The sequence below is a fragment of the Excalfactoria chinensis genome, chromosome 5 (assembly GCF_039878825.1).
Source record: "Excalfactoria chinensis isolate bCotChi1 chromosome 5, bCotChi1.hap2, whole genome shotgun sequence".
Classification (NCBI taxonomy): Eukaryota; Metazoa; Chordata; class Aves; order Galliformes; family Phasianidae; genus Excalfactoria; species Excalfactoria chinensis.
In genome coordinates, this window is record NC_092829.1 from 10,495,189 (window position 1) to 10,512,539 (window position 17,351).

Below are 17,351 nucleotides of genomic sequence, written 5' to 3' on the forward strand. Positions count from 1 at the left end.
GAGAGAAGCAGTCCTTCCTCTCTAGTAGGCTCTGGGAGACATATTGACAGTGCTGGGACAACTTTTGGCCTTCCCAACACAAGAGAATCTCAGACTGCAGCAAGTCCCCCAAAGGGCAAGTCCCTCATTGCTGAGGATTTGGAGCATCTGTCATACGAAGAGAGGCTGACACACTGCAAAAAAAAAAAGAGGTTCCTGTTAGACCAGTCCTAGCTTACTGACCAGTAAGAAGAAACGTTCCTAGGCAATGAAACACAATTGTCTGTGCTATTCTAAAAACATTATAGCTTGACATATAAATCTTTCACTCAAGATAATTAGCACTTCCTAAATAATTTCTGAACATAGTTTAAGAATTGATATGAACACAGGCACATTCTCAGAAGAAAACTGTCATATACTCTAACTAGCCAGAAAGCCTACAGAGATCATTAATATGAACACAAGTTATTTTGTGTCATTTAGCCCCAGTACTAGAGATGTAAATTTACTAGTAAACGGGCAGAGACAGTCCAATATGCAAAAGTAGTTTGCAGACACAACCCCAGAAGTAGTTTGGCTTAATACTTCAGCACATTCTGGAACCACTGAGTTAAAGTGGTTTAGATACGGAAAAATAAATAAAAATAAAATAAAACAAAACAAACAAACAAATAAACTTTGTTTGCTTATATATGAGGGATGGAATTTATGTCATGGGAAGTGTAATGTATAATGCATTTATTTATGTTGGAGGAAAAGCTGCATGATTGGTTCAGTCAAGTAAGTTTGTCAGAATAGGAGTCTTAACATCAAAAATGCAGTGTTTAAACCATACTCAACATTGGAGAAAAAAAAACTTGTCCTCAAAAGGTGTCTCAGAGGGTCAGAACATTTTGTTTCATAAAGAGACAGGATAAGCATGAAAGCACAGGTTACACTGTTCCCCAGCTATCAGCCAAATGTTCTGTTTGAAGCTACTGGGTAACTCTCCTTGAGCAGGCAGAGCCAGCAGAGAAGATCTGAATGGCATAAGGATTGGCAGGCACATTGACAGTTTCTACCTGAACTGTTTCACAGTTAAAACTAATAGCTCATCTTTGTTTGAAAAAGACTCATATTTGCATCATACTGAGCACAGTGTTGGCATTCAAATAATTAATAACTATCCATACCATTTTATAAACTGGATTGCACCGCACTTATTTTATACAGAAATCATTGCATCCATTGCTGATTGAAGGCACCTCAGGATCATCCCTGGGAAGTGTTATGCAACATGGTATTACATAAACACTTCCAGCCAAGCACCAAACAGAAGTAATCTCCTTCCTCAGTTAAAGGGAAATTTTTGTGAAAGGAAAATGAAATTTTCCCCATGGCAATTTGATTGCAGATCTAGTCTGAACAGTTATTGCTTGGAGAAAAATAGGAAATTCTTTCTGACATCATAGAATCACGCAAGTTGGAAAAGACCTTAAGATCATTGAGTCCAACCATGACCTAACCATACTACCCTAACTAACACCCCTCTGCTGAATCACGTCCCTAAACACATCCAGGGATGGTGACTCAATCACCTCCCTAGGGAACCTATTCCAGTGCTTAATACATCATGTATTTCATGTAGTTAAGTCAGTACATTGCTCTGATAAATAACAATATAGCTTTTGTAATTTGTCTATTTCTCCCAGAATCTAATGGGGACATATAACCTACAGAAAAATGCAATAACTGGACATTCTGCACTCTTGGCAAATTCTGGCTGCCAGGTTTGCCTTTGCTTATCCTGCATTAGACAGGTAACTGTAAGCATATTATTACCATAGACCAATAATAGAAAAATATTATGCAGCATTTGGAAAAATATTTCCTTATTTGTAGCAACTAATTTGATAAAGTAACTCATGTGTAACCTCATACTCCATTATAAGTTTATTACTGCATCACACAGGAGCTGGGATCTGAAGATCTACTGGAAAAATTTTGCTCCAGGAAAGGAGGTACTATTATATGATATATAATTCTATTCATGAAGGACAGATAATGTTCCCAATATTTTTCTGTGGGAAGACACATCTACAAATAGTTCCATCTCAACCAGTTGATGCTAGACTGGAAAAGAATTTATTCTTTCTGTTCCTTCATTAGTTTCACTAATTTGCCCTGCTTTCCTTCTTCTTTAAAGCAAAATTACATTCAACATTAACAAAACTTTCCAAGCAATTCCTATATCCTATATGGCCTCCTGGAGCCTGTGTTCTTCTCTATTACTTTAGACAGGTTTTGTTGTTTTGAAGGCAATTCACCTACAACAGCTATTTATGCTAATTTTAGGATTTGATACAGTCTCAGTGTAGCAAGCACTGCAGGCAGCTACTGCACACTACCACTGTATCTCAGGATAAGATTTGGCTGTTCCTGGGACAGTTGAGATGGCTGCAGGAATGCCAATAACTTCCCAGAAAGTATTAGCAACACAATGTGTCAAAGTGAAAATCCAGTTTCCCCTACAAAAATACTTTCTTTACTTATATAATATTGAGAGAAAGAAAGGGATGGGGACGGGGACAGGGAAGAAATAAAAACTAAGTATCCCAAACAGAAAAAAAAAAAAAAAAAAAAAGATAATATAATAATGATTGTTCCTATTTTGTTGATCCACTATCAATCATAACAACCCATCATCAGTATCTTCTGCCAGACTGTGATTCCTATTCTGTCTCTTTTAACATATCAAACCTCGTTATAATCCCCTTGACAGCACAAAAGCAAGAGATGGTCTTATTAGCTGCCAGAAATAAAAGATATTTTAGCAGATGAGAGACTCTTTAAAAATATACTTCTTCAGGGAAATTCATCAGAAATGAAAGCAATAACAGAGTGATCCTTCAGGTGTTAAGGCATGAAATATATACTGTACAGACAGCTTTACAAAAATCCGTGTGGAAGACTGAAACATCACACTATGTGGTCAACTTCTGACAAGTTTTCAGGGCTACTCCTGCAGTGTTCTTATGTAACAGTCCTAGACTGCATATCTTTCGGTTCAACCACAAGTTCCAGTTAAAGTTCTGAAGCTTCTTGATTTTGGGGGAAGGTCAAATATTCAAATTACCATTTAGATAGAGAAATCAGATGAACTTTTTGAGACTCTTCATTATTGCAAACTTTCTGAAAGCTTCAGCATGTTTTGCATATGTTTGCACCTATAGAAGAACACCTGGGACATGCATTTGGGAGTTTAATAATTATTGTCATAGATATAACAAATTTTCATCAGTAGAATCAAATATGTTCCAGAGTTATTAGGTTTTATCTATGGCAGCATTTTCCAATAAATTAGGTCTTTTTAGAACTAGATTTGATATTTTGTGATGTCACCACCATGATGCAACTAGATCTGATATTTTGAGGTGTCATCACCATGATGTCTCCACCAAACAAAAGAACACACATTATTACCACCTTCCAGTTCTCATGCCACCTGTTTGAAAGCCATGTCTTGCTAGCACTGCATAATTTGTCCTGACACATAATTTTTAATTTTCTGTCCTGACATCTATGCTTATCATGTCCATTCCTAAGTCACTGAGTAACTGACAGCATTTTCAGATATTAGTTACTGGGTAATCCTTAAAAATATGATGGGAAACCTGCAAGAATAACAGGAATATTGGCAGTTCAGACAAGAAAGAGAGACTCCCCTCCAAGAGAAGATCATTATTCACTCTACTAGATGTCTCTTCTAGAAAGACCTACCAGCTACTGATAAGCAGGACTTGTGTGGAGGTGCAAGTCTTTTCTTGCACCAACAGCCTCCTTGCTGGCGGGGGAACATGAGAAGTGGAAAAGACCATGATTTAGTGCAAGCATTTCTCTGCAAAAACTAAAATGTCGCTGTTTTATCTACACTTCTTATCCTAAATCTAAAACACAGCAGAAAAGCAGATACTAGGAAGAAAATTAATTCTACCCTATCTGAAATCAGCAAAGTTACTAGAGAAATATTGGAAAGGATACTACATGGAATGCACAAATTCATTGTTCAAATTTCCATTACATGCCATTTTAAGACAATCTGCAATGTCTTGGCAGTGAGTTGACTTCTCCAAAAGCTTATATGAACATGACATATTTTTGGACTTGAAGGTAAGGTAGTGTGGATGATTATTTATGTATTTAGAAAGGAAGACAAATATGACCTTCAAGTGGGTTGAAACTGAATGTTACATAAAACAAATAATTTTCAAAGCATTTAGTTCCAGGTACATTAGTGCACAGCTTTCCCAGACACGAAAATAATGCCTCCTGTTTATTCTTATGGAAACTACAAGATATACAAAGAAAGAAAGAACACTACTAGATAGAGCAAACACTCTACTACAAAATGCTCTTTTTCAGCATGGTCACCACTACTAACTACACATCTATATGGAAGAGTTTGTTCTCTACTGTTCTGAACACCAACTATGTTTAAGGAATAGAGCAACAGAGGCAGATTATTTCCTGTCAGAAATTGTGCTAGAATTTCTAGAACAATTACTGTGCTTTGTGTTTTTAGCAGTATTTGCCTCAAATGAGTTCTTGGACTATCATTTCTACCAAGTTGGACTGTGTTCTCTCTGTTATATCAGCAATCAGGCTAGCACCTATATCATTTATTTTGGGGAATAATTAAAAGAAAAAATAAATTCACTCAGCTGAAATAATGTAACCGCCTATAATGTATACTTCTGGGGGTTCTGGACAAATCTTGATGGGCTTAAGTCCCCACAAAAATCTGTTTGTTCATCATATTCCCTTCAAAGAGAAAAGCAAGTTGTTCAAAGTAAGCCTTTAAATTAATTGCTATAACATGTCTTGGACTGAAAAATACACCCTGAAGCAATCAGTATTTCCTCAGTTGTTCAAGAAAGCAATCATCATTTTGGAACGAATTTTTACCAAAAATAATGTAAATATTATGTTTAAATCACAAATAATTCTTCCCATCTGTATTTCATGACAGTACTTCATGCTTTTTGAACTTTCGCTGAAGATTGGGGAAGATCAATTAGAAAAATGGTTTAAAAACAAATAAAGCACTCTAGGAAGCTGCATACATTCTCTGTCTTTAGGAGGAAGACAAGATGTTTATGGTTTGGAACGCATATTTTCTCACATTACCTAATGTGATATAGGGCTATAAATGTCCCTCTTGAAGAGTCTGATAAAATACACATTTTCAAGTAAGACAAATTTAACAACACACAGCAAATATAGTTAGCAAGAAGCTGACTAAATAGAGCTCAACATGAATATGTCTTTCTGAAAATCAATTTGGCATCCGGAGTCTGATTTTCTGTGTTGCCTTCCCTACATGTTCTTGAATCAGCTTTAGGAGAAATAACCACAGAAGCTACATTGGTAACATATTGGAAAGATGCTGGTTACAGATGGTATAAAGAACACTATCTTGTTGAAAATCCATAAAGATTCAAAGCAACAGACAAAAAGAATGGAATACAATAATAGTTTATAAATTCTAAACTCTTAATAGTTTTATTTCCGGAGCTAGACAATACACTTGAAATTTAAAGATTGAGGTTGCTAAAACCTTCATATTCTTAGCAATGCACACACAAAGTTAAGTAATTTTTGCTCTATGCTGTACAAGAGTCAATGGCTTCAACTGGACAGTATTATATCTCCCATTTTTTAATAATGTTTCATCTTGACACATTTCTGTGTTGCTCTTGATAAAGGTTATGTCTGTGTTCCTCAAAAGGCAAAGTCATTTACTGGAACACAAAATCTAACCTATAGAGGTGTCCAGAATTGACCATATCTCCATATAGCAGAGGTCTCCTCACAAGCACACCTGTTAACAACATTCATTTTCTGAACATGCTATAGTCTCCATAGAGATGTTTAGATGCTGATACAAAAGTGAAATGAATGAAGGCTGTGGGAATCAGAGTGTAGGTGTGCAATAGCCAGGCTGCTGAAAGTTGAGCGTGACTGATGTGCAGATAGCAGGCTATGCGTGGAGAATGATAAACACAGTGGGAGAAAATATTAGTGCACATGTGAAAGGGAACTTGCTATATATTGCCTGAATTTGCAGCACACCCCCTCTGTCAAGGTTATCTCCCCACTCTTCTCCCCATATTTGATTATGCTTGACAGCTTGATGAACACAGCAGCCAGATGAGGCATTTATTTTGTTGTACTATCCCAGAGGACTAAGACAGAATAATCCCCTAGCCTAGCTACATTTTAGATCTTCAGGATACAAGCTGGGCATTTTTTATTTCTTGTTTAAAAATGCAGTTTCAGAACAGCTAAGGTCATTTTTAGACTGAGGTCAAATTCAGCAAATGGCTTTAGTCAGATCAACTTTTAACGGATGACTTTATATTTTGTCCAAAAGTCCTGCTGCACCAAAGAAAGCTATTTGCAGGACTAATTCTTCATTGCACTCCTATTCCTAACAATCAGTGCTGGGCACAAGAAGCATATGACTTTCACCATAGCTATCCAAGAGACCTGCACAAGAAGTACAGGCCAAGCAGAAGCCCTGGCTGCTGAGATGATGCCCTTCTTGCCACACCCTGTTTCTTCTTGTTCCCTGAAGAGCTCTGCTTCAGGCAGGCTTCCTCTATAGGTCTTGAGTTAATAAGGGAACTTCACTGTTTGTTTTCTTTCTCTCTCCCCGTTAAATTGTGGGAGCTGTGAAGTTTTACATTCATTAGACTGTCAGAGGTTTTTGAAGACCATTATCAAACTCCCTCAGTAATGTCATGGTTGAGAAACAGAAAATGCTCCCCACATGCAAAGGCTGAGTAAGATTCCTCCTCCAAACTCTCTGCTCATAGCATTCACTGAAAGGAGGATGAGCAAGACCCATTAAAGACATTAAATTTATCATAAGGATTGGTCATTTTAATGACAAAAGCTATATTTAACCACAAATGACCATAGCGCTGAACTGCTTGTAACATTTTCTTTTTCCTTCACATAGCAAAGATTTAAAAAGAAACATTTCTAAGACCTGAACATCACAACTGAAAGCATATGAAGTGTTCCTGAAAATAGTGCTATGAAAATAAACATACCTTTAAAACTAAAAGATACCATTTAGACTCATTATCTGCAGTGATATCGTGACCTTGCTATTTGCAATAACTCAGTGTCAATAAATAAATGAAAAAGAGAACATTAAAAATCAAAATACATACATGTGAGTACGTTTACACTTAACAAAATTATTAAAAACATCAAATTCTGAAGAATTTATGACACTCCATAGCAGTTTGAGAGAAAACTTGTCTTTCTTAGAGATCTTTCATGTTAAATTACATAGCTTTCTTAGTTAACATTAACTAACTTATATTTAGATTTTAGGTAATTACAGGGACTTAAAACATGACACTGCAAAAAGGTGACACTGAAAGAAGGTGGCACTAAAAAACATTGAATTTTCCAAGCCTCCTATTATCTGTCAAATATTATGAATCCCTTCATGTATGTTACTTGGGATCACCTGTAGATGCATTCCTTTTTCACAGTTAGGCAGTATTTGAAAATACACAACAGCATTTCTGTGACACTCCCTACCATCCTCTAGTGATACTCAATCAAGCTGGAATGCACTGAGATGTTAATTCTTTTGTCTGGGGCAAGCAGAATTGCATGATAACCTCATGTTACTCAGAACTGACATTAACAAATGACCAACTGAACAACTGATGGAAATCAGTCTCACCCTAGAGTTTTGTTTTTAGCTTTTGCAGCACAAACTTTTCATAGAATCACAGAATTACCCAGGTTAGAAAAGACCTCGAAGACCATCAAGTCCAACCACAGCCTAACCATAGTACCCTAACTCTAACAACCCCCTGCTAAATCATATCTATGAGCACCACATCCAAACATCCAGGGACGGTGACTCAACCAACTTCCTGGGGAGCCTATTCCAGTGTTTAACTACCCTTTCTGTAAAGAAGTGTTTTCTAATGCCCAGGATGTTTTTAGAGACACCTGCATCATTGCATCAATTTTCTCACCCTTCTGTGACCTGCTCCCCTCACTCTGAGGTTTAAAATACCCAGTTCAAATCCTGTAAAAAGAAAAGACCAAATATTCCAGTCACATTGCTACTGAAATTCAAAGTTAAGCTTTGACTGCACTTTCTTCTTCTACTGCTTCTGAGGTTATTGTTAGCAATTATTTTACTGTGAGAAGAGGGAGGTGGAGGAAAAAAAAAATGAGAAGAAATGAGTGGTTAGATAGCTGTGTTCTGCAAGATATACTTAGAATCAATCATATTACAGTTTTCTTAGCCAGGCTAGTGATCATAAATTTTCTATCTTTTCTCAAGTTCTGTGGCTGTGCCAGCCATTCATTCTAAAATGTTTCATGTTTCCTTTTACAGGAATTAACAATAGGATTATGGATTCAGGAAAAAGAGGAAAAAGCTCAAGGAGAGTCAGGGAGTGAAAAGAGTCTTGTTTGGTACAGCACTAAATAGTGCACAGAAAGAAAAGCATACCAAGAAATGGAAAAGGATATAGAGGGAAAGGTTTTATTTATTTATTTATTTATTTTTAGCTCATAGAAAAAGTTTAGTTCAAATATACAAAACTTTTCCCTATACTTGTATTCCTTCCTTTCCTCTATTTTCCCTTTTACAAGGGAACAGTGAATGTAATACCATTGGCCCAATTTGAAAATGAGTACTAATATCTGGAGAAGTATTTTTACGTGGAGGAAGAGCTAAAACAAAAAGGGAGATGAACACAGAACTGGATGATATTTTCTTCCTTTAACCTCTCAGCCGTAAGCATAGTGATGGCTAAAGCACTAGCTACAAATGAATGCTTCAAATGTCATGTTTCCTCTCATGTCAGCTCCTTGGAAAAAATGACAATTTCTCAGAAGAAATATAGTGCTCTTCCTCACTTGTCCATATATATCTTGACGGTGCTGGCGTATATTTGCCCATTTGTATTTGAATCTCATCAATCTTCCTGATGGGAAAAATTTACAAGTCAAAAGATTTTATCATGGAATGATGCTGGAAACATAAACAGGGATAAGATCTTGGGAGTATGGGAAAATTTTTACTGAAGAAGCCATCAGAACTCTGGATTGACATCTGTATCTTGTAGATGGATTTCACCAGCTTTGCTTAGTTTGAAACTTAATTCCTTTTGAGAGTAAAGATCTGTTTCACAGAATCACCAAGGTTGGAAAAGACCTACAAGATCAACCAGTCCAGCCATCCACCCATCACCAATAGTTCTCACTAAACCATGTCCCTCAACACAACATCCAGTCTTTCCTTGAACACCCCCAGGGCTGGTGACTCCACCACCTCACTGGGCAGCCCATTCCACTGCCTGACCACTCTTTCAGAGAAGTAATATTTCCTAATGTCCAGTCAAATCCTCCACTGGTTCAGCTTGAAGCCATTCCCTCTAGTCCTATCACCAGTTACATGAGAGAAGAGGCCAATCCCCAGCTCACTACAACCTCCCTTCAGGTAGTTATTGAGAACAATATGGTCTCCCCTGAGCCTCTTCTTCTCTAGACTGAACAATCCCAGCTCCTTCAGCTGCTCCTCATAAGGCCTGTGCTCCAGACCCTTCACCAGCTTTGTTGCTCTTCTTTGAACATGCTCCAGGGTCTCAGTGTCTTTCTTGCAGTGAGGGGCCCAACACTGGACACAGTACTGGAGGTGAAGCCTCACAAGATCTGAGTACAGGGGGACAATCACTGCCGGCAACACTGTTTCTGATGCAAGCCAGGATGCCATTGGCCTTCTTGGCCACCTGGGCACACCCATAAAGAAGGTGATAGATTTCATTATTTGTTTATTTTTAATCTCAGAATATCAAAAGGAAAATGTAAAACTTCATTTTCTCACGTTTGTTTGACCCTATGCTACTGTCTGAATGGAGCTTTAGAACTCTTATGTGATGACCAGCTAGAGGCATGGACAGCTGCTGGTACTGCACTGTGGTGGTAATAACAACCTTTTGGAGAAATTCAATGGATATTTCTTCTGAAAGATCTGGCTTTTTTCAATTATCTGCTTATATTCATCATCACTGACTCAATCGCTTTCAATCTCAAAAACACAAGACTAACAAATTATTTCCTATATATGTGACATATCATCACCAGCCTTAATGCTACTGAAGTTTGTGACTATACTGAAAAGCACTAATAAGTTGATAGCAAATGACCCCATGGTAAGTTGTACAGCAATTGCTTGACTATGCTCTGCAAGTGTATGCTCTCATAGCAACACAGACAGCATATCATTCTCTGCTGGCTTCATTAAAAAGAAAACGATCCTGTCTCTCAGTTAGGAAAAAAAAAAAAAAAAAAAAAAAAAAGAAAAGAAAAAAAAAAAAAGAAAAGCTGTAACTGTTGAAGCAGCATGCACCTAATAAGCTACTTCTAAATCTGGCTCCATCATTTCAGCCTGTGGACTAGCAGAACAGAGCTTGCAGAATCCTTCTCAAGTAAGTACTGTTTTCTCCTAGCAGCATGTCTCTTGTTTTGTTGTATTTATTAATAATATTTAGAATGCATAACAGGTAGCAAAGGAATCTTCAGCATGAAATTAATAGTGCTGCAATATGGCAATTGAATGACTGCTTTAAATATGAATTAACATGCTCTGCTGTTTCATTTGGCAGACATTACTGTCTTTAAAAGGAAATATTTAATACATTAAGGTACAAGGCAGCAAATTATAATATGTGGATGAAGCTTCTAGCTGCAGTGATAGAAATCTAGTGAAATTATTTATAATTGACTGTCATGATAGGGCTTTTGAAATGAGTTATGCCTCTTTTATTTGCATAATCCACATCATCCACATCATGGAACATGTCTATTTGATCTCATCAGGACTGGAATGTGTATCCTGAATATGCTTCTGCCCATTAAGAATTAAATTAGCAAAATCATTTCTATCTACAAGAAAGGAAAAACTCATATAATAGAGTTATTAGTAAAAACAAAGCTAATACGTAGACAAGAAATCTACTTCAGGTTTGTATTAAATCCCTAAGGAAAATATTTGTAATGGATGACTTTATATGATTATACAGTGTTGATCCATCACTGTTAAACTCAACAGAGTATAGATAAAATTATTCTTTGTATGAGAAACAGCATACATGCATGTAATTTGCCAAAACAAACAGCATATCCTGTATTATGTTTTCTGTAAGAGTCTTTAAAGAGCTCTGATGAACACATCTCTTCAATGTAATGAAATGGGGTGGGGCTATGGGAGTTAAAGGTTAAAAAACAAGAAACAGCAGTCTTTTCTTCCTGTATGAACTGCAACTGTTGCAGCAGAAAGGAGTAAGGAACAGGCAATCCATGAGTCTCCCTTTAAAGCTAGTGTGTAAACACACACATACTCACATGCACACAAGTGTTTTTTCCCATTTACTTCTAGCTGCTTAGCACCAGTCCTCATGACATACAACTCTGATTACAAACACGCAGGTGTGCAGCACTCGGCAAAAATAGCTGCATCTGAGACATTACAGCTCTAGTACTAAAATCTTAGAACCTTGCAAGACAGATCCGATACCCCTGAATAACATTGTTTGCCATCATACTTATTGTAGTAGAAAATAAGCTGCATAAAAACAAATTGCTTAATTAACTTCCACAGAAATCTCCCTAACTACTTTCCTCCCATTCAAGTTATCCATCTCCCAACATCTCGTGAAAACAGAATTCAAGAAAATATCATTCATATCTCCTAGTTATTGTCAAATTATTCATAACAACACATTTTAAAACATGCTGCCAAGCCAACTCATTTATATGCAGAAAAGCTTTTTTTAAACAAACTTTTCCAGGACATATTGAGGCATGGAACTGGAACAGCCATTTCCTTATTTACTGTATGATAGAAATAGAAAGTCTTTGGCTGATTATGCATACAGAGAGATAAAGAATGAAAGTAGAAATGACAAAATTACTGCATTACAGTTATGGCGAACAATAATATATACCTTCTTGGCAAGCAACACTAATCTTTCTAGGGCCAAATCTGAGCAGACTAATAAATCAGAACAAAGGGGTGGTTGAACCTGACAAGCCACAGCCCTTCCCAAAGTTACTTTAAAATGTCAGAATGGTTATAACATAGGCAGCAAATAGTAAAACACAGTGCCTTCCTCATAAGACCAAAAGAGCCATTGGTAGGTAGTAACTTTGTTAATATGCTTTGAACCACGACTATTAGTATTCAGAGGCCGTCATTGGTGACAGTTTCTGAGACAGACTAGGAAGGTAAGGAGAGGGAAAAAGACTGTACTTGTGAAGCCTCCAGGAAAATAGTATCTTCATGATGAAGGCATTACCTAGATGAAAGGTTCGTTTCTTCCTTATGCTTTGTGATTATCTAATCTACCAAAGGAATGATCTTAATGAATTCCCACAAACCTACTACAGGTGAACTTATGAGAGTCAAAGCCTTCAGGGATTTAGGCCAGTACAAAAAAAACTGTAAGTGCTCTTGAACAATTCAGTCTATCACAGAATGTCCTAAATCAAATAAGCTCAAGGGTCAAGAAAATAAAAAATAAACTACATAGCAACATCTTACTGCCCTTTCATTTATAAATTTGACAATTTTCATTCCAGTCTCAAAATTTCCTCTGTGTTTAATCTTAACTAGTAGAATTCTGTGTTTCTACAGATGTAATAAAGATGATGAGTAAAAAGATGCTGCCTCTGAAATAATTCCTGGAAGCATCACGAGGGTGGATTTTGAGTCCCCTGAATTTGCCAGTAAGGCTGCAATGACATCATGACCTTGCAAAGTTAGTTCATCAAGCATGACCTCACTTTGCATCAGGCTAGGAACAGATTTAAAAACAAATTGTCATAGAAAATATTATTATTTTGAAAATAAAGCAAAAATTAGTGGATGGGAAACACATTATATATATATACATATGTATTATGTCAAGACTGATTTTGCATGAGAAAAAAAAATCCATTCTTCCGTTCAGTTTTCCTCATTATTATCTTAAATTTTCTTGTCATTTGCTTCTTTTTTTCTTTTTGACAAATAATAACAACAACAAAAAAAAAAACCACAAAAACAAATTAAAAAACAAACAAACAAACAAAAACGACGATAATAAGAAAACCTAATATATGGTCTAAGTAAGAATAAGAGAAAAGTTACAGGAAAATGAGAAAAAAGAAATGTCTAGTTTGAAAGCAACATGATAGATGGACAGGTTTAAGAACATACTAAAAGAATTTGATACTTTCCTAAAAACAAGGATGTGCAAGGAACAGTGGAAGAAACTAAGACTCCTCATCTGTGTATTCTCAAAAGGATCAATTATTTTGCTGGCTGTTTTCATCAAATGACTACAAAGTGAACTGGAGCCAGACTCATTGCTAGTGCAATGCAGATGACATAGAGCTCTACCCACCCTACAGCACGGCTACAAAGAAGGCACAACGTGTGAAGAGCTCATGGAGCAGTTGGCTAAAGCAGAAGCTGAGCAAGACAAAGGGGATGTTGGCAGAGGACAGAAAGCAGTGTGAGGACTCATTCACAGTCCAGGTATGGAGCCTAAGCATTAATCTGATAAATAAACTGTTATTCACATATGTTATTCTTTTCAATTATCTCCATCTTTCTTGGCTGGAGACAACAATCTATCATGCAGGTCATACCACAGGCTTTTAGTGCTAAGAAGTGCCAGCAAGGAGGATATGCCACTGTATGGTCTGAAGCTCACCCTAGCTAGAATCTATACTGTAGATCAGCTTCCATATCATTTTCAAAGCAGTCCATTGTCTGAACTGTGGATAAATAAAAGATCAGTTAAAACACTTGAAAAAAGATCACAGTCTGCAGCTTCACTTCACTGGCTTTTCTCAGCAGGAGTAAAATTTGTCTTCATGGGAGACTGAAAAGGAAAATGTCCCTTGGGAATTAAGGGCAACCAAATGTCTTATCATGTAATGCTGTGAATATCAGGTACATTTCTTTGAGCAGCTTAAAAAATATGCATGACATGTCCACTGTGCACTTTTCTAATGTTAGGGATCAAATGACACAACAGCCAACAGCTTACAACTAATATTAATGGAACAGCAATGAAAGATACTCACATAGTATGACACCGAGCATAGCAAAAAAGAACACGTGTGGAATAGAAAGTCTTTTTCCTTCTGTGGTACTGTCACAAAAATAACTGAAAAATTAGAAATATCTTGTGCTTGCATTTTTCCCTCCTTTAATTTTAATTCATTTTTAAGCTATAAATAGAGCTTTCATGTGAAAAAATGTGGCTGGCTCTGGTCTTACTGCAGCTGGAGTATTTGTCAGAGAACATTTTCAGGGTAGTGCAGGAGCTATGCTAAAAACTTCTCTCTTTCCTCCAGTGTTCAACATTTTTTACAGGTTTAGCAAAGCTCTGCCTAGAGTGCAGCTATAAAATAAGTGGATTAGACTTGTGACTGTGCCAGCAAGATGGCACGGCTACATGTTGCATTGCCTTTGGTCACTCTGAAGTTGGGAGAGAGATAAATGTTTACCTTAGCCTGGCAAAGAATTAGATTAATGGGAATTTAGAGGAAATCAGATCCTTTAGATCTTTAGATTTAGAGATTGAAAGCAGAGATTACCAAAATACACATTCTGGCATAGAAGCACAAATATCTCTAATATTTGTAGGCCACTACTGTGTCTTTTCAAACTCTTTTAATGACACCAAAAGCTACCACATTTTAAAGAATTCAGTCTTATTTCATGCTGGGGGAGGAAATATTGCAAAATGCTCTCCAAAAAGCAATCCACAAAGCAATCCAGTGAGAAAGTACACCTGTAATATTTAAGACAATACATTTTATTGTAAAGCAGAAAGGTCAAATAAAATGAACTGCACAGAACTGCATTAAGTGCAGAGTAGTGGATTTGATAAAATTTTCATTAAAGACAGGAGGGAAGAGTATATCCAAGCAACAATGGACACTGGAAGGGCTGGGATAAAGCTATTTTAGTAGTAGATTGTCTAAAGGGCATATGCATCCTTAGGGCAATATTTTGGAGCATTTAAAGACTGGATGAGAACGCATGGCAACATGATATACAATAAATGCCTTCTATTGTAAAGGGAAAACACATCCTTTCTTGCAACAAGAAATGCACAGAAAAAGGTATAATTATAGATCCAAATTCCTGAAGTCTGCCCACTGATGACAAAACTTCCTTGAAACAGCCTTGATTTGAATTAAAATAAACCCCAATATTCTGTTTAAAATCATATTTATGTTCTATTTTTAATTAATAACCTACCATTTTCCTATGAAGCTTAATATGTTGAAAGCCTTTCAGCTTATTTATAAATGCAGATCATTTGCTGAATATCTAATTATTAGTGTATCAAAAGTTTTAGGTTACAAAAACTTTACACACTTCTTTAGTACTAGAACTGTTGAACGCCTGCTTTGATCCAAAAATGAGCATATCTTCCAGAGCTCTACACAAAGACACTTCCTGTTGTCATAACAACCTTCTGCAGCTTTTTTGCTGCATGGAAGCCTTATATTTGTTTTTGAGACTATTAGCAAAAATTAAAACTCCAAAAGTTTTAAAGCAGCGATAGCACTAAAAAGCATAAGGGAACAAAGATAAATATAGGTATGTCTACAGAAACACATTTCCAAAAAGCTCAGATTTCAATTTCCAATCTTCAAAGCATGGTCTGTGTAAGATATTACATTGCATCAATTTTTGTTTGGAGGTATTCTTTTTATCCTCTTATTTATCCAAGATAGGCAGGTTTCTAATAATAGCTGTGTATAATCACACTAAGAATGTAAATAATTCTAACTAAATCTTTAGAAAAATCTTTGTATGTTTTGATATGTAACAAATTTACTAGACAGGTCCATGAGCACATCAGCCTTTTCAAGTGAAATACTGAGTCATTATGAAAGTTCCATTAAAGCTGTGATATTTAAGATTCAGCTGTCAATTAAGCAGGAAAGGTTAAATATTAATATGTTTATATTATGTTTAAGCTAAAACAGGATAGGACATCTCAGCCACTGCACCACAGAAAATTATTAACTTGAAATTTTGAATCCTTGGAACCAGATGATGAATTTTCACTGTTTGAATATTGTTAATATTTAGAGATAACAATTTGATCAGATCCTCATTATGCAAAACTGTGTACTGTTTGCATGGAGATACACAATCCTTTCTGAATTTTTAAGGATAGGCAATGGTAGTTACAAAAGAAAATGTAAATGTTTTTCAAAGAATACCTAACAAGTTAATAACAGAGCTCCTGACAAAGGACATCACATTTACATTCAAGTCTGACACTTAGAACAGACTATTTTCAATTGACTTGCACAAATGTACTGGATAATTACAATTATGCTCACCATTTTAAAAAGAATGCAACATCAATGCACAAGTTTTTCTCTTGAGATTATTTTAGTACTAATAGGACAGTTTTAGAAGAATTCAGAAATGAGGCAAACATCCACCTAAGAGAGGCATGTCGTAGCAAGAAATAACAGAATAATTTGATTGTTAATGCAGCTCCCCAAAGGTATTTGTTTCAAGGGAATAGCCCAGACTACTGCAGGAATGCATTGTAACTCACAGACATATCTGCCTGCACTGAAAAGAGAAACTCTCCTTATCAGCAAATTCTTCAAAGAGATTTGGATATACAAAGGAAAATTATTTCAGTGCTTTAGGAAAGTCACTCATTATATGGAAACCAACATCAAATCATTATAAGAGAGTTCAAAGTCTCAAACATTCAACTGATTCAATATTCAGATACTTGATTAGCGTAGTGACTAGTGGAAATGATTCCTGTGATTCCTCTGCTCTGTGGGTAATATTTTGGTGAATTTTCTTAAAACAGACCACTGTAAAGACAATGTTACTCCTTGCTTTGTTAACATCTATTCCAGCTAAGATTTTGAGCAGTGAAAAACAAAAGTTCTACATCATTTATTCCCATTCTTAGCATCATTCAGGTAAGAACTCTTCTGTCACTTTGCAAGGTTGGCTTTAACTTTTTGGTTAATATTGTGTCACATGTTACCAACTAGTTAAGAACGTATGTATAAAGTCATTAGGCAGAAATGGCAGAAGAAAGAGAAGAGACAGTATTAAAACCGCTCAAATATACTCAAGCCAGGTTACCTCTAACCTACAACCTGATATCTTTCCCATATATTTTACTGCTGATGACATTTCAAAACAAATGGACTCCTTCTTGACAATATGAAACAATTCTATGAGCCATTTCTGTTATCTGTTCCACAGACTTCTGTAGATTCACACCTTA

General features: G+C 36.2%; 1 protein-coding gene across 9 annotated transcripts in view; it reads left to right on the plus strand.

Moving 5' to 3' along the window:
• The first annotated feature begins 10,279 nt into the window (after positions 1-10,279).
• BEGAIN (brain enriched guanylate kinase associated) overlaps positions 10,280-17,351 on the plus strand; it is a 143,496-nt gene continuing 136,424 nt past the window's right edge. Inside the window, exons 1-2 of one of the 9 annotated variants that reach the window (XM_072338061.1) lie at positions 10,280-10,496; positions 13,355-13,588. In XM_072338061.1, the coding sequence (XP_072194162.1) occupies positions 13,541-13,588 (48 nt within the window). In that variant the 5' untranslated portion in view covers positions 10,280-10,496; positions 13,355-13,540. The remainder of the gene's footprint in view (positions 10,497-13,354; positions 13,589-17,351) is intronic. The other 8 variants (XM_072338062.1, XM_072338068.1, XM_072338066.1 and 5 more) reach the window with 8 other exon arrangements.